Source organism: Triturus cristatus, chromosome 11 (assembly GCF_964204655.1).
Source record: "Triturus cristatus chromosome 11, aTriCri1.1, whole genome shotgun sequence".
NCBI classification, from domain to species: domain Eukaryota; kingdom Metazoa; phylum Chordata; class Amphibia; order Caudata; family Salamandridae; genus Triturus; species Triturus cristatus.
In genome coordinates, this window is record NC_140594.1 from 1,161,466,012 (window position 1) to 1,161,485,537 (window position 19,526).

General features: G+C 38.9%; 1 protein-coding gene across 3 annotated transcripts in view; it reads right to left on the reverse strand.

Annotated features, from left to right (window-relative positions):
• Positions 1 to 19,526, reverse strand: part of LOC146788638 (putative cation-transporting ATPase 13A4) — a 619,876-nt gene that overhangs the window by 328,173 nt on the left and 272,177 nt on the right. For all 3 annotated transcript variants that reach the window (XM_085635832.1, XM_085635831.1, XM_085635830.1), the window contains one exon: positions 9,496 to 9,579. In XM_085635832.1, the coding sequence (XP_085491958.1) occupies positions 9,496 to 9,579 (84 nt within the window). The remainder of the gene's footprint in view (positions 1 to 9,495; positions 9,580 to 19,526) is intronic.

Sequence of the window (19,526 nt, forward strand, 5' to 3'; positions counted from 1 at the left end):
CTCAATATGCGTGTTCGCGAGATATTTCACCCCGAGCACGCAAACAGCGATCGCGAACAGGAAAAAAGTATCGCGAACAAGCAATTCCGCGTGTTCGCGGAATTTCTGCGTGTTCGCGGAGATTTTTACCGTTTCGCGGAGATTTGCGTAACGCGATTACGTAAGTTCCGCCCACCCCTAGTGATTACAGAACAAATAAGGCACTGCCTAGGACCACCGAGGCTTCAGGGACAGCCAAGGCCCACCCTGCATATTTAAATAAAGACCCGGAGTGTGGCGATCCCCGGACTTCAGTTGGCCTCGAACTCCCCGAACAATTAGTAAACAATACCCGGGAAGGTGGCGCTCCCCTAGGCTGCAAAATGTCTCTGTGCCCTTCCGTGCCTAATTTACATGTGACATTAAGATCCCCAGTCCTACAGAGACCCCGCAATATAATAATTGGATTGGCCACGGAACCCACCCACCAGGGGCCTCATTTAAAAGAACGGGTGAGACCCCGCTTTTTTTGTTGCTGTTATACTTTTCTCTCCATTTTTACCATCTGCATCCCCTCTATTACAGCGATACGAGGTTTTCCTCCTCTCGCTTCAAGTAGTTGAACAAGTATTTGCTATCACAGGGTGGAAGCCATGCACCACCCTCTAATAGCAAACACAAATGTCCAGCGAATGCACACCCTGGGACATTGTATGAGCTGCGCCTGAGAGGTCGCCCTCCCTACTACCATGATGCATTTGTTAGTATAGCGAACAGAATGTAGTAAAGAAGCAGAGGAAGTGCAAAACCTAAAAATATAAATCCTACCAGAAGTCGGATGACATAGTTCAATGAGCCGACGACCCCGGCATGAGCAGAAACAGCTACACGAACAAAACAGGTCTTCAGCACAAGGCAAGCAATTTTGAAATATTGCTGATTGGTGCCTTCTTTTTGCCTTCTCCCACTCGTCGCCAAATTTATGTAGTGAAGAGGCAGACAGCAGTGAATCCAATAAGTAGATTTATTACAAGAAAACAAGACACCTGAAACAACCATCAACAGGAGCAGACTGCAAAGCAACTGTCTAATCCAGCATCGTGTACAAACTCCGCAAGGTTCCCCTCATGACAGCCCCACATTCTAACATTACATACTGAGGGCCATATTATCAAGGAACGGCGTTAAAATTATTGCTGCTTTAGCGGCATAATGGGCTTGATAATATGCCATAGAGAATTCCAATAGAAGCCCATGTTCTGGTGTTAACATGGGCTTCTATTGGAATTCTCTATGGCATATTATCAAGCCCATTATCGCCGTTTTAGTGGCAGTTTCCTGCCGCTAAAGCAGCGATAATGTTAACGCCGTTCCTTGATAATATGCCCCTTAGATTCTAGTAGAATTACATACTAACATTCTACTATGACTTACAATGGAATACTACACAGATCACATGACTTTACAGCAATGAGCTCATAGTTTCATCCACGAGTCTTGACACCGGTAGGGGTAAGACTTTCGCTTCCCACTCCCTATGTTGTATAAATGTAAACTAACACTTCTTCCACAAGTATGCTACAGCACCCAGAGCACATCACTTTACAGCAATGAGCTCACAATTTAGGCTCACGGTTTAATCCCCGAGTCTTCAGACCAGTAGGGATGAGTAGTTCGCTTCCCACTCCCTATATACTATAAACGCATACTAACACTACTTACACACTTATACTACAGCGGTTAGTATCCTACACCGCCCAGAGCCCATCACTTTACAGCAATCAGCTCGGTTTCCTCCCCAAGTCTTCACACCAGTAGGCGTAACTACTTTGCTTCCCGCTTCCGGTATACTATCAACACACAGTAGCGGTCAGTAGTTTGCTTCCCACTCCCTGTATGGTATAAATGCCTACTAACACTACTTGCACACGTATGCTACAAACACCAGACCACATCACTTTACAGCAATGACCTCACGGTTTAGATTCTCGGTTTCAGAGCCGAGTGTATCACCATATCATATCACCACCATGCCACTCTGAGCAACACCGCACTTTCAGACCGTTAACAGTGATAACTACCTACTGGCGACCGCCAGTAGGTAATCAAGAACAAATTACAATTGTTCCTTGATTCTTTTAGCTTTCAAAAATTCTCTCTATTACAGTCTTTCTACTTTTCCATATAAATAGTTTTTTTAATATTCAAGTACACATCGAAGTCAGAAATGCAACGTATTCTATCAACACACTTTCTAGAACATTCTAGAACACGTGGAGATTAAAAGTTCATTAATTTTTTTAAACCTAACGATATTTTTTTGCAACATTTTCTCAAACATTTAACGGCACGTACAGGTTAAAATTTCACGATTGTTTTAAGTTCAAACAGTGCCTTCCAAATGCAAGTAGCAGGTGTGGTTGAGTTGAGCAAATTTTATCCTATAATATGTATTATAATATGTACGTGCAAACTGCTTTTTCTCAACCAATCACAAACATTCTTTTCCACAAAACGAATGTGCACCCTACTTTTAAAAAACAATGCTTTTCATCTCCCAATTAGGTACTGTTTTGTATGCGAAAAGAAACTAGTTCCCCATCTTTAAACATATCTCTTATTCTACGAAGGAACTGCGTGAGCTACAGACATCTTTCCATACCTTCCAGCCATACCTTCAAAATGCTAGTGTGGATCATAGCTATGTTTTCTGGTGCAAGAGGTATGCAGAACAGAGATGTATTGACTTAGACCTAGGTTTACAAAATGTGGACATTAAATGGTTTGGACAGAGAGGATTGAAGTGGCACCAATTGTCGCCTTTGGCTAAAACCTGTTTGCATCTCCAACACCCTGACCTCATGATTGTGCACTGTGGTGGAAACGACCTAGGCACATTGACTGGGGTGGATTTGGAAATGCTTATGAAGGACACCTTTGGACAATTGATGTTCCTTTTGCCTCAAACTGTCTTTGTATATTCCAATATATTCCAAAGACAGACGTGGAAATGGTCCAAACAATTTTGTCCTCTGATTGAAACATTTCGGAAATAAGTCAACAAAGATGTCTCTGTATACCTCAGAGACCACAAAATGGGGTCCATATACAACAACAACATACATTTTGATATGGCGGATATATACAGAAGTGATGGAGTACACTTCACAGATCAGGGAAATCGAGTTTTTCTGAATAACCTGAAGCTGTGCATCCGCACTTATATGTAGCTCCAACTAATGAACACAAGGGCTCTTTTTAGAGCCACCCTATAACTTACAACTTAGGCCCCCTATTTTAGGGCCATATAACGCCAACTCCCGACCCCTCGCCAAAATGAGTTCTCCACACAGCTGTGGCGCAGCGGCCAGATCATCTCAGTTTGCAGAACAGACCTCTTGCTTTGATCCCCAGCTCTTCTCACCCATAGGGGTGAGTAGTTTGTGCTCTACAAATACAATTTTGATTTACATTCGCACTCCCTATACAACACCATCTAAGCACCATACACAAGCTACAATGTTCTAAACAAAATTTCATCCAACTACCTAAAACTACATGCTGACACTACTTGCACAGATGTGGCACAGCGGCCAGAGCATATGACTTCACAGCATATGACACACAGTTTGGGCTCACGCTTTAATCCCCAACTCTGGCAGCAGCTCAGCGTAGCAACATGAGACTCTAGACAATACCTTACATATATTCCGTACCCCAGGACTTTCATACCAGTATGGGTCAGTAGTTCATCCTAGTAGTTATAAACACATCTGGACACTACTTCCACAACTGTAGTGCAGCGGCCTCGGCACATGACTTCACAGCATAAGACACAGAATTTGGGCTCACGCTTTAATCCCCGAGTCCCGCACCAGGTCACCTTACCCGCATCAGACTCTACCCAATACCGCACTTAATTTCCATAGCCCACCACTTACACACTGTTAGGGGTAAATACTTTGCTTCACACCCCCCTCTATAGCACACCCTAAACACCCCACAGAGGTTGCAGTGCTCCTACCCTCCCATTTCCCACTTTCCCCCCCTTTTTTCACCTTACTCGCTTCAACGGAATCGCAAAATGGCGATCAACACTTCCTAGTTGCAACCGCTCGCAGCCAATCAGCAACAAGCTCGTGCTCGTAACGCCTCAGCCAATCAGATGCCAGAATTCCCAAAAATCGATATCTGTAAATTTCGATACCTCTCAAAAACTACTGAACGAATTTACACCAAATAAACAAAAGCGTGCTTTCTTGACCAAGACCCTTCTCCCTGCCAAATTTGGGATAATTCTGTTCACCCGTTCGACCTGTAACCTTGTCTAAAGTTTCCTATGGAAATTAACATGGAGAAAACACGTTTTGGGACCCCCTTCTTTCTCGGCACCCCCTTGATGAATCACCCCCAAACTTTCAACATAGGAGCTGATCTCAACGAAGAATTTGTTTTGAAAATTTTGCGAAGATTCATCAATCGGCGCCAAAGTTATTGGGAATAGAATGTTGCCATTTTCCTATGGTAACTAGGTCCCAACTATAACTACCTACTGGCGACCGCCAGTAGGTAATATATATATATATATATATATATGTATGTAAAAATATGTATGTATATATATTTATGTATGTATAGGTATATATATGTGTGTTTGTGTATATATATATGCATTTATACTCACCTGTGATCAAGGCTTTATTAAACTGAAACGCATAAGGAAATGAGGATGCAGTCACTTTTCATTATGAAAATAAACGCATGGTTTTTCATCCGGCATCATGCTGTGCATCTCTTTTTGTTGGATTAATGTCACAGGATCTTCAATCCTGTTCGCAGCAGCCACCCTGCAAGGTTGGCGGCCCCCTTTTTTGGAGTGTTTTGATGATATGTTGTGACATATCTATGGGGGCATGACCTGCTTGCTTCGTGCCAGACATAGGTGGATTTGCCGAGGAATTTCTGGACACGAGGTGAGATGGGGAGAAAAGAGAGGTAGCGACCTCTCTTGGACAATTTCGGATATCATTATCATGACAATGTGCTTTTGCCATTTTATCAACATGCAAGTGAGCACTTTATTTAAAGCAGACATGATGCACTGATAACATTACAAACCTAAATATGGTGTTTTGGACGCTATGCATTTTAATTAAATATCACACCATATATATAGACTGTTATTACAACACTGGTGCATCTTGGGATCCATAGTAGTGTGACATCAAACCACGTGGGTTAATGGACACAAGCACCTCCCTGTGTTGCAATTCTACTCACCTGTGATCAAGGCTTTATTAAGCTGAAACGCATAAGGAAATAAGGTTGCAGTCACTTTTCAATATAAAAAAAACGCATGGTTTTTCATCCGCAATCAGGCTCTGCATCTCTTTTTGTTGTATATTAATGTATATGTATATAGAGATGTAGATAGATAGATACTCTGTCAAGCGTGGTCGGAGATAAAGGGGGGTCAAAAAAACACTACCATCTTCCTGGTGTTTTATTCTACATTTGGAGGAGGCCGTTTGGACCCCCACTCCTGGGGAAGGTTCAAGCCCCAGGGACCACCACCTTCCAGGCTAAATTAAAAGCAATGGGGAGCCAAGTGGACCCCTGGGCCCCATGGACCACTACCTCCCTGGGGCCAATACCATAATTGAAATAGGGTGGGGGGCTGTGCAGCTCCCCTCCCGGGCCATACTCGGCCCCAGGGACTGCCAGCTCCTTGGAGCCGGCCCATGCAGATTGAAGGAGGGGGGCACACAGCCCTCCTCCTGGAGCCAATCGTGCCTTGGGGACCATTACCGCCCAGAGCCAGTTCCTGCTGTGTTCTGGGGTGCCCACAAACAAGCAGAAAGAGGCAGAACTAAGGTCAGCAGTGAACAGAAGGAGGAAGAATAAAGATCAGAAACTATCAGCAAGAGGCAATATAAAGGTGAAAAACTAGAAGAAAGAGGCAGAATAAAGTTCAAAAACAAGCAGAAAGAGGCAGAATAAAGGCCAGAATAGAGCAGAAAGAGGCAAGACAAAGGAGAAAATGAGCATAAAGAGGAAAAATAAAGTTGAGAAATGAGAAGAAAAGGCAAAATAGAGATCCGAAACATGAGCCCAAGATATGGAGTGGTGCACCACCCGTTAAGTAAAAATAGTTTTTCAATAAGTCATATAGTCTCGGTTAGGTTTTCTTAATAGATTTTTTTATTTTCGTGAAAGTCCAAATACAGTAAATTGCCAGCCAACGCGTTTCGTTCATATGCAATGAACTTCTTCAGGGCATAAAGTGATTTCTGGTCATAGGAAAGAATGAATATGTGCCATGTGGCTGCATGGGCCTCCTTGATAAGGGCCTTATCAAGGAGGCCTATGCAGCCATTTTGTAATTGAACCCCCCGAAAATAAAAAAATCCATTAAGAAAACGTAACCGAGACTATATGACTTATTGAAAAACTATTTTTACTTAACGGGTGGTGCCCCACTCCATATCTTGGGCTCATCCATCCTCTGCTTCGCGGCTGGCATCCAACAACGGCAGTTGCTGGAGTAGCTTGTGCACACCCACCCGGATTGTTGAATCAAATACAAAGGGAACACAGCAGGTGAGTGCAGTCACTGCGTCCGCCGTTGCCTGTAAACTGTACTCAGAGATCAGAAACATGCTGAACGAGGCAAAATACAGGTCAGAAATTAGCAGAAAGAGGAAAAATGAAGGTCGTCAACAAGCATAAAAAGACAAAATATAGATCATACACAAGCAGAAAGAGGCAAAATAAAAGTCAGAAATGAGCAGAAAGAGGCAAAATAGAGATCAGAAATAAGCAGAAAGTGGCAAAATAAAGGAAAGAAACAAGTAGAAAGATGCACAAAAGGGATCAGAAATTAGTAGAAAGAGGCATAATAACGGTTAGAAACAAGCAGAAAGAGGCAGAATAAAGGTCAGAACAGAGCAGGAAGAGGTAAAATAGTGATCAGGAAGGAGCAGAGAGAGGAAAAATAAGGATCAGAAGTGAGCAGAACGAGGCAAAACAAATGTCATAAATGCACAGCAAGAGGCAAAAAAGAGATCAGAAACAAGCAGAAAGAGGCAAAATAAATGTCAGAAACAAGCAGAAGAGGCAAACTAGAGGTCAGCAATGCACAAAAGGAAGAGAAATAGAGATCAGAAACAAGCAGAAAGAGGTCAAATAAAGGCCAAAACGAGCAGAAAGAGGCAAAAAAGAGATCAGAAATGAGCAGAAGGAGGCAAAATAAAGATCAGAAACTTTCAGGAAAAGGCAAAAAAGATTGCAGAAACAAGCAAAAAGAGGAAAAATAAAGGTTAGCAACTAGCAGAAAGACGCAAAATAAAGGTCATAATTGAGCAGAAAAAAGGCGGAAAACAAGAAGGAAGAGAGCAGAATCTAATCAGGCACTCATGCACCCACTCTCAGACCAACCCAGACACTCACACACCCACTCAGACAGTCATGCACCCACTCATGGACCCACTCAGACACTCATTCACCCACTCACATACTAAGTGAGACACTCATGCACTCACTCACATACTCACTCTCAAAGATTACAGGTTACAGTTTTGAAATATTATAAAATGTACACATTCACTGCAAAAACAAAGGTTACAGGGACATTATCATTAGGAAATAGAATAATGACATCATCCACAGAACCATTCATAAACCCACTCACACATCCACACAATCAGTCACATTGCACATTCTCAAACCCATACAAAAATCCATGTACCCACTCCCTCATAAATAGAGGCAGTCACACATCTACTCCCTCGCCACTACAGTTACTCATACAACCAGTCACTCACCCATACAGATACACACACACCCTCTCGCTTACTCAGTACAGATATTAACACATACTCAGTCACCTAAACAGTCGCTGAGGCAAGCACATAGTCTCCCATAGAGTCTCTATCACTCTCACTCACTCACCCATACAGGCAGTCACACACCCACTAACTCACCCATACAGCCACTCACATGCCCATACACCTACAAACACTCCAATTCACACACCCATACAGCCACTCATGTATCCTTACTATCACTCATACAGACACTCATGCACATGCTAAGTCAACCATATAGCTATTTATGCCTTCACTCAATCACATTTACAGCCACTCACATACCCACTCACTCACCAATGAAGCCATTCATGCACCTTCTTATTCACCATTTACAGCCACTTACATATGCACACACTTATCCTTACAGCCACTCACAAAGCCACTCACTTAATCATGCAACCACTGACACAGCCCCTCACTCACCCATACAAAAACTCACACAAACACACTCAAAGGAAACAGGTTACAGTTCGGAAATAACATTATAAAATGTAGAAATTGAGTGTGAAAACAAAGTTTACCGGGAAGTTATAGTTAGGAAATAGAATGATGACATCATCCAAAGAGCCACTCATACACCCACTCACACCCTCATGCACTCTTTCATATACCTACTCACACACCCACACACTCACATAACCATTCACAAACCCATACAAAAACTCATGCACCCACTCCCTCATGCATAGAGCCAGTCACACACCCACTGCCTTGCTCATACAGGCACTCACACAAACAGTCACTCACCCATACAGATAAGCACCCACCCATTCACTTACTCAGTAACAGATACTAACACACACACAGTCACCTAAACAGTCACTGAGGCAAAGCACACAGTCTCCCATAGAGCCTCTCTCATACTCACTTACTCACCTATACAGGCACTCACACACTCACTCACTCCCCCATAAAATCACTCACACATACATACACCCACTTACACATCCATTCCCATACCCATACAGCCACTTATATACCCTCACAATCACCCATACAGGCACTCAAGCACCTGCTAAGTCAACCATACAGTCACTCATGCCCTCTCTCATTCACCATTTACAGCCACTCACACACCCACTCACTCACCCAATAAGCCATTCATGTACTCTCTCATTCACCATTTACAGCTGTTTAATACCTTCCAGTACAAAAAATATTCCTCTTTCTATGTTTGCTGTTAAATGCATCACACATCGAAGTGGATGTAATGATGAGAAATATAAATATTTCTTGTCATTAACCCTCATTGGGGAAGACACAGCATGTTTATGCATTTCCAGGCTCACCACAATTAGCAAATATGGTAATCAGCAGAAATCCATGGGTGGAGGCATAGGAACACATATGCTTCACCCATGGAACACCTTCCAAGCACAAGGTAACACAGTGCATTGCGTTGCATTACTTTGTATTTACAAGACCGGGAAAAGCCATGCAAAGTAGCTTAGTAAATACCAAAAATGATTTTGGGTTAAGACTGCGCCCCATAGTTACATAGTAATCATAGTAAATCTGCCAAAGAAATGTAGGCAAAAAGCAATAGTCATTGTAAACACTCTAAGCAGTCTGGTTGACCGAGCAAGCAGCTGAATTCCACAGAGGGGGCTCACAGAATGGAAATCTACATCAAGAAAAAATAGACTACCTTTCCAGCTTTGGGTCCTGGCTTTATCACCAAGCCTGAGGATGAGTCGTCTTTATCCCTATCGGTGGTGCAGTTCTCAATGGTCTAAGAAAAATAAGAGAGACTGAACAACATAGAAAATATCAACATGCAGCAAAAATCATTTGAGAAGGAAGATAATTAGGAATTTTAATTATAGGACACCAGTGCTCTTTGACTTCCCAAGGCAAAGAAATGAATGGTGAAGTCATGCAAGTTCCACAATGAACAGATTAATACTAAACAGGCCCAATTTAAGAACTGACACAATTAGGAGGCAAGAAATGTACTTAGTACTGTTCGTGCTAAGATTTCACTACATTAATACCCAGAGTTAAAAAATAGGCAGAGACATAACTGTAATTATGCTGGCAAAATTCATGCAATTTTGAGAATTTTGCATTATGTTTGTTATGTGAAATTCCAGAATTTATGACACTACAACAATTGCGTAAATACACGTCTGTTCACTGTACTCATATGGCACAGGAGTGTAGGAACAATGTGAACAACAAGAATGCAATCAGCGATTGTTCCGGGCTATTGTGTCTTTGCAGCAAATTTTTTTAGTGCAAATTGATGCAAGGGAACAGTTTATATTCAAATATTGCACTGAATAATGACTGCATTGTGGTTATTAAAAAGGAATTTCACATCATTTTCCCATATTTTTTCGATAATTTCATGACGCAAATTATGCAAATTGTGAATTATACACACCCCTATTATTGTTTTTTAAAAAGCTACTATGGAGCCTATGAAGTTCAACTACTAGTACACAAGAACTTTACCACATTTCTCCTCTTTCTTCCACACTAGAAAAAGTGTATTGGGATTTAGCTATGATACAAGCTGTGGGCAGCATTTCATTTTGTACTACTCCAAACAAGGAAACTTTTTTTTTAGGAAAGATGTGCTAACAACTAACATTGCACAATTAATCAACATCAAATTCAGAACCGCCACTAGCATTCACTGCTGGTAAACTTAAGTTCCTCAGAAGTAAACTGTTTACATGATCCATGGCTTTGCCCTTTCCCTAGGGCACGTTTTCTTCTCTCCCTTCTGCCTGGAAGATTGTCTGCTGGTTGACAATCCACTGAGTTAAAGGTTAGGAGAATCAGTGCGTTGCTACTGCCATTTATCCACAGATTTTTGAGTTGCAAAGAAAACAATGTATTTGTGCCTAAACCCCTGATCTAATAACCCTATGGAATGCGGGGGAGAAGAGGGAAACATTCAAGTTTCTAAGCTGGAAGCACTTGCATACCAATAGTTTGCTATGGGACTTAAAATAGTTTTGTAAAGTGACCATATACCTGTTTTTTCCACCTATTACCATCACTTTCTTGCACTTCCTCCAACAGTACATCTGCATTGGAGGCACAGATTTCCAAAAGTGCCTTTTGTGCTAAGTATTCCTGATACTATAAATGTCAATTTTAGAAATGCATAATCTTTTTTTCATATTTGTAGGTACTAGCTGATGTGACCAATGTATTCAGTAAGGTTTATCTTAATTCAAATTGATTCAATCATGACTTATATATCATATAAACAAACCACACAACTATGGCACTTGTTACAAATAATAATTATTGATGTGAGGTGTTTGGAATTTATTGGGTGTGATAATTATCATCTATTATAAGTTGGCCCATAATATAGGGCATTACATGGGTTTGTTAGTGCTTATCGTAACAATTTCTGAATGTCCCACTAATTATTGACCAGTGTTCGTACTTTAAATTACAGCAGGCTTGCCCATCAAAACTAAACTGTGGATGCATATTTATCACACCCATAATGGACGGGGTGCAATAACAAAAAGGCAAACTAATAATTCAGATATATGTCATTATAGGAGCCACGTATGGCATTACAATGCATGCCTTAACAACGCAGTCATTACAAAGACTACATTTTTACCATGCATGCCTTTATAATGCGTGCCCTTACCACGCATTAGCCTTTCCCACGCATGCCTTAAAAAAGTAAGTATTTAGAAGGTAAGTGTAAAGCCTTTTAATTTTCAAATATATACGATATATATATATGTCATTTGAGATGTCATCAGTGATTTCATCAGTGATGTCACTGACCATGTCATGAGTGATGTAATATGTGATGTCATCAGCAGTGCATTGCAGGGGGTGCGAGTTATAGTTAGCTGAACTAACTATAACAGGGGAATTTCTAGGGTTTTGTATGAGGGAAATGTCCAGCTAACTATAACGCCCCTGAAACCTATGGTTTTTTCAGTGAATTTCTAAGGTTTTTTAAATGCCAATTCCTAACTTTAACATGCATGAAACCTATGGTTTTTCAGTGAATTTCAAAGGTTTTTTAAATGGCAATTCCTAACTATAACCCCCCAGAAACCTTTGGTTTTTTCAGTGAATTTCAAAGGTTTTTTAAATGCCAATTCCTAACTATAACGTGCATGAAACCTATGGTTTTTTCAGTGAATTTGAAAGGTTTTTTAAATGCTAATTCCTATCTTTAATTTATCTCTGAAGATATCATGCTTAATAATTTTGATTGGATTTCTATATTTTTCAAATTCAGTGTGTCAATTTCATTATTTATTATTATTTTTTTAAAAACATATTTTTTCAATTAATCCTTTTAAAAATGTAAAAATATTATTTGAACTTAATGGGTTTTTCAAACATATTTTTTTATATTTTTCAAAATATTTTTTTAACTATATGTGCAAAACTTTATTTTAGATAAATTATTTTTCAATGTTTTTGGAGTCGCGCACCATAAGCGCACCGGCCACGATCCATACACGATAGCATCCGCGCATGGTATGCGTTGGGTACGTTTTCAGTGCGCGATCGCTATGCGACCGATACGCGACTCCCAGCCTCTACGCGATACGTTCGATGTACGTAACGCGACGTTTACGCGCCTCCGCGATGCAGCATATGCGTCTATGATGCGGTAGGTGCACGGATCCCGCGAAGTATTTAACATTTAATAAAATATATGTATGTATTTCATGTGAATATTAATTGAAGACAAACTGTAAACTAGTCTTAAAACTAAATTTGTTTTACATCTAATCCTATAATTTTTTTTATTCAATTTCGCGGATGCGCGCTGGTTGCATGCTGCGTATGCGCAGGGTGCGCGGATCCCATGTGACCTGCAAAAAAAGAGATTTGATTGGTTCATTACACTTCCTCTTCTAACTACTGAAAGAACCCACCCATTCCAATCATTCTTCTTTGAGCTTCTTTGGAGAACCATCTCTTTGGAGAGAAGAAGATTTTTTTAGACTAAGTATACACTTAGTTCTAACTTTTTGCAACCAAAAATGGCTTAAGGGCAGCAGGCATCACCTGCATCACCTCAAACCTCTGAGGATGAATTTTTGCAGGAGTTACCACTCAAAAAATGTTTCGCTTCAGTGGTGTGGAAATTTTTTACTTTTCCCGAAGGACAGAATAAGACCAATGCCACCTTGGTCACATGTAAGATTTGCAAAAGAGTCTCATCAAGAGGGGATCCTACCAAGAAATACTCTTGCGGCACGGCAAGTATGCTGAACCACATGAGGACCCTTCATCCAAACAATCTTGCAAAAGAAGAGTGCCGACGGATGAGAGACACTCCTGCTCCTGCGCCATCCACCTCATCGCAGCCAAGCACGTCAAGAGTGCATCCGTCAGACCAAACCTTGGACATCCGTCCTCAATTTCAATTTTTAAAAGTGCTCTGCACTAAGTGCAATAAGACTTTGTGCTATGGCGAGCAGTCAATCGACCTCATCTGCCGCCGGCAGGAAAGTCATATTTGCTAGTTTTTTTTTGTTTTGTTTTTTACTTTTCCCTGAAATTCATTGTTTGGTTTCTCCTGTTTTGTTTTTTGTTTTTTTTCTTCAGAAAAACCAAATAAAACCACAAAATTGTTCACAAAATCCCCAAAAAATTATAAAAGAAGAAAGAAGAAAAAAAAAATTTCTTTTAAGAACTAACTTTCCTGGTTTAAAAACAGAGCTAAATTTCTTTGTTAGTGTGTGAAAGTTTAGATGAATGTATGTGTAGTATGTAATTGACTGAATGAATGCATTAGTAGCGTATGGTGAGTGCATGAGTGCAGAACTATAAGGAAGTGCTGCAGCATCACACAGTAACCTCTTTAATTGTAGTGTGCTGTAGTACTTCCGAAGCACAGGGATGCAACATATGTACATAAATATGTTGCAAATCTATGCTTGTCTCTGCACGGCTGCTTAAACTGCAGCCATGTGGTGACACAGGCACCCTTGCACAATAGTGCAATGATATCTGTGTCATGTGCTGTTTGTTTTTCTACAGGAAGACACACCTTCCTGCACAAAAACAATGAGAAAATGCATTTTTCTCCTTCAATGTATGCTGAACATTTCAGCATGCATTGAAGATATAAAAATGTGGAGAAATTAAAACAATTCTCTTTGTTGTGCTTTCCTACACCAATTGTAGAATGGTGCACCATTCACACACATATCAAGATTTACGATTTCTAATAAATCTAGACATGTGTCTTGTTCTATGAGTATTAAGTGCAATCATGCACAACAACACTTATAGTACACCCTTTCAACCGAAAGTGGTCTGCATGATGAGGTTATATTTTCATGGAGAATAAAAAGTGCACAGAGTGCCCTTTCCTCTCTTTGAAAATATGAAAGAGTATCTTACACAATAACTATGTTACAAAAAGTGACATATTTCCGTTTTTAAATTTCCTTGCGAATGATAGAAGGTAAGCACAGAATTTTGACTGTAAAGATGTTCAAAGAAGAATGATTGAAATGATTGCGGTCCTTCAACAGCTAAAAAGATGAACTATTATGAACCCCTCAAATCTCTTTTTTTGCAGGTCACTTGATATCTGATTATGGTCAGATTTCAAAACTTCATAAACAAAGTGTTTTAAGAAACGTGTTTCAACTTTGTAGATTCGTGCAGGCCTCTTCATTCTGTATATTGAGACTTAGTTAAACTTACCTTCACAATAATAGGAATAAAAAATGTTATTCATTTTTGCCTATTTTTCTTTCAAATATAAATTCTTAAAAATTGCTCATTTTAAAATTTGGATCTGTGAAAGAAAATAAAATAAAAATTATAACATATAATAATACATTTTTTACAACACAACATAATTTCACAAAGTAATTTGTTTGCCTTTTTTGCTGTTCTCAGAATATATTGAATTTCACTCGAAATAGTGATTTCAATGGTACTCATCACTTAACAGCGGGCAAAAAAAAAACAATCAGAAAGATTGTTCAAAAAAAAACAACATACTATTCTCAGTAAAATACCAGAAAATACAAAATATACATATATGAAATGCTTACAGCTTACAAAAGGTTATAACTTTAACTTATAAAAACTGTAAATGTTGCCACATTAAAATAATCACCGAATAAATGACCACCAAAAGTCCATAATTCAAAAATATACCTTTCCTTGAGGCCAAATGGTATTTTTGTACTTCTTCTTTATGTAAACTGTCCAATGGTAGTTTTATTACATTATAATAATAAATTCCTCAGAGAGTGAATTAGCTTCCTAAAACTTTGGCTTCAAAAATATTAGGTCGGAATTATGTAATTCCCTAGGCAAACGTTGTTTGAAAACCAACTGGGCATCATTACAAAGTGTCCAGCCTTTGTCACATTTTAGATAGGCAGTGTTATGTCCAGATGTGGTGGAAGGACCATCATGGAAAATTATTGCAATTGCTACAAAAGTCCTTCCTGATATTGATATTTGTGCTGCTACATATTGTTTTATTAAAGTATCCAATTTTCTTCCATCAGCTGTACAACGTTGCATCATTAAAATTATGTATTTTCCATATTTTGTTAAGAATAATGTGGATAACATTTCTGATTTACATTGGATACACTCCATATTTTGAATTGCACCTTTCACTAATTTATTGAAAGCCACTGATTTACAGTCTGGTAATGTTAAATACAGAAATCTCTCAGTGTCTACATTGGTGCTACATGTATACGTGCAATTTTCACAATGATGTTCCCATTTGTAAAAAAGGCCAAAAATATTTTCTATTTCTACACCTTCATTTTCAAAAATGGTAAGCATATACATTAAAAATTCCTGAGCATCTTGTTGAATATTTTGAGTAAATTGTGTAGAACCAGAACACACATCCAAAAGATTACGAACATCTGAAACAGATTGTATTTTACTGCTATCTGTTGTCAATTTTTCATAAACAGAATGCAACAGAGAACAACATCTTTTTTGCTGATTCTCCATAATTTGATCTTGCAAACCTTCAAGATAAAAAATAACATTGACCACTACATTAGCATAGCAGTTGACACCAGAACTATTTTCAAACTGATAACCAACAATCTCTTCAACAGTGTCCAATTTCTTTTTACCTGCAATCACAACATGATCTTGTTCTTTTCTTTTCTTGATACCTTCAGAACAGATATTCTCTAACCTTATTTTTCGACCAACCACACGCTTTTCAAATACAGGATATTGACCTAAATTTGGAGCATACACCCTTCTTAACCTATTATATTCTTTTACACAGTTTGCATCTGCAGTAACCTTTGTCTCATCAAAATCAATCAAAAACAAACCAAATAATGTTCTGACTCGCGACAAAGCAACATATGCCATACCCTCTTTAAATACAGTAGATCCAATGTTCACCAATGCACTGTCTATACTTAATCCTTGAGAGTTATGAATAGTCACTGCATATGCCAGAGAAAATGGAAATTGTTTCCTACGGACATATAAATCTTTGACAAGCAAAAAACGAACTGAACAACGACCAATTTCTTTAACTTAATCAATCTGATCAAATTTAATTTTTAAAAATTCAATTCCTTCTTTTTTCTGATAATTCACAAAATCCACCACTTTGCCCATTGCACCATTAACTAAACCTTTCTCTACATCCAAATTACGCCTTAAAATTACCCGACAGTTTACACACACATACAGTGTCTTTTCCAAACCAGCAGTTTTCGATATTTTTTTTTCGAAACAATCTAGTTTTGATCTTAACTTACCCGTCAAAATAATAGTGATTCCTTCATGTAGTATTTTATCGATGGCTTCCATTTTGACAATTTCTTCATTTTCCAATTTTAATAATTCTTCGTTGAAAATTGAACACTCACGCAGTGTCGGCATTAAGCAAATCACTGACTTATTTTTAGCAATTTCCACGTACACTTTTGCAGCAACTGCATTTTCATTTGGAAAGATATTGCAAAGTAATCGACTCTCCAAAGCTTCTTTTCTTTTTTTGAAAGAATTCCAATTCTTACATCTTGAAGAATACTTCCATATTCAGCATCATTTGCCTGTCGCATATTTGTTGTCAGTTCTTTGTATTCAAAATTACTCCAAATGTACACATTACCAACACTGCCAAGAGACTTTCTAGTATCTTCATGGGCAAGTGTTTTAAATACCGGTTGTCCTTTTACCGTTGTCAGTTGCAGTAGATCTCCAAAAACTATGACGTGTTTTCCTCCAAATAACACGTCATACTCTGTTTTAAGAATTTGCTTCATTCTTAAATGCACAAAGGCAAGCATCAAGTTTGAAACCATGCTCACCTCATCAATAATGAGAAGTTTCATTTTCTTCAGCACTCTTGAAACTTCACAACAAGCTTCTTCAGATAGCTTGTGGTATTCCAATTTGTTGTCATGCTCTACTGGCAGCATTAGTAAACGATGTAAGGTAATTCCTTTAATGTTATGTGCTGCCAACCCAGTTGGAGCAGCGACAACACAAGACACAGTTGTTTTTTTGCAGATAACTTGTAATTACTTTAATTAAGAAACTCTTTCCTGTTCCAGCTTGACCACTCACATACATTCGGATAGGTTGAAATGATGTACATGAGCAGTCTTTCTTTTCATGAAGTAATCCATGGTCAATCTGCTCTTTCACTTGCTGATATATTTGTTTCTGTTCAACATTTAATTGCTCTTCCAAGTTTCCTAACTGTATTGCATCTTCTTGTGCTTGATACATTGCTGTTTCCACCTCATTCATGGCAATCGCTGCTTCATTTTCAACAATTGGTTGTCCAAGTGGATCTTGACTTGCAGAAGAACTTTGACTGTCTTGAGAACTGTCTCTAGCAATCTCAGCTGCAATTGTAGCCTCTTGATCAATTTCATCATTCAACATTTTCACATAATCTGCGAAAGCACTGCATTGTATGCTATCTTTACAAGCATTAAATGAATCTTCATAACTGGGAAAATCTCCAAGTAATTCCAGTTCAGAACGCCATGGTTTGAACATTTGCAAAAGAGCTAAATAGTAAAATTCCCTTTTGTCAGCAGTGTCGCAACTCAGTTTTCTGTGTTTAATTACATTTCCTTTCCTTTGTTTCACCAGACATCCTTCATAACCAATCACTCCATATTTTCCATTGTTGATGTTCTCTGTAATATTCCGTTTAAAAGTGTAGTTTTGCAACACTTCATAAAGACACATGTTCTCAAGATGATGACTTCTCTTTGGATAGTATCTGTCCAACATATTGTTTTTCAAAATATCTGTACTTTCAGGGATATTTTCTGCTAAATATTCAATTTCTTGAACAGATTTCAGTACCCAATTTCGCATTCCTGCAAGACCTAGACTCACCCAAATGATTCTTCTACTTTTGGAATGTAGACTTGCAGATGATAACCGATCTGAACATTCATATGCTCCAATTTCACGTTGCGATAACATCTTCAAACTGAAACTGTATAATTTCTTACTTAGACTCTTCTCGTGAAAAATCTCTTCCCACATTTCTTTCAATTCAGTCTTTTCTGATTTAGTAATGTAAGACGTTACATATCGAGCAACAGCAATAGAATTGTCCGCAACATACTGAATATCCATGTTAGCGTTCCACATGGATAAAATAACTGGGTTTTGATTCTTCCCTTCTTCTTAAGTTGTGGGTGTTTTTCGGAGACTTTCTTGTGATGGTATGTCATACAGCTGACATGAAACTGTTCACTCTTCCTTTGGCTAATACAGGACGTGGAAATCCAAAACGACATTTGGAATAGAACTTATCCTTTGACTTGTACTTTCGTCGACAGTATTTTCTACACCTATGGCTTTGAAATCGTAAGACTTGTTCTTTTAAGTTTTTGTCTTCTCTGCTATTTGGTACAGCACATGTAGCATAATCTTCAATGAAAGACAAAACACTTTCATCTGAATCTGTTCCAAATTTGGGGGCATCCTTGACCCATAACAACATATGTATGTGAGGAGCACCTCTTGCTTGATACTCCTTTCTCCAAAAGAAATCCACAACTTCTCCAAGTGGAGGATTCTTTTTATTACAGATGAAAGACATCATAGCTTCAAATCTATGATTGAAATATCTGCATACATTGACAGGATCCAAAGAGCACAATTCTTCAGGTGTCTTGTATTCAATATTATTTATATTGGAATTTGCCTCTCGAAGAAATTCAAGTAAATCATCCCAAGCATACTCAGCACAGCTTAGTGTAACGAACCATGTAGGAGTTCCCAAGTTCCGTAGCATGCATTTCAGTTCTCCATGTCGACGGTACCAATATTCATTAGTCCCACGCTGACATGCCATCAGATTAATCAACTGAGATTCTAAATGATCATCTCTCTGATGCACTTTATCCATAACATCCTTTGCAGTTAAATTTTGCAGATGCATTCCAGTTTTTAAAATGTGATTTACTGCATATGAAAGTCCAGACAAGTCACTTTCAAATAGAAGATGAAACATATAAGGGATACATTGTCGAAATCTTGGATCTTCTGCATATAATCTTGTTGTCTGATATTCAGATGCAGGAATCTGCACAGGACGTTCATCATATCGTCCACCTTTTCCTGTTGGAAACAACTGTGGGAAACAACGAGCTTCTAAACTCTCTTCTCATACACTCATGGGACAGCCTGTTGCTTTTTTCATTTGAAACAACTCAATTGTATTCCCCA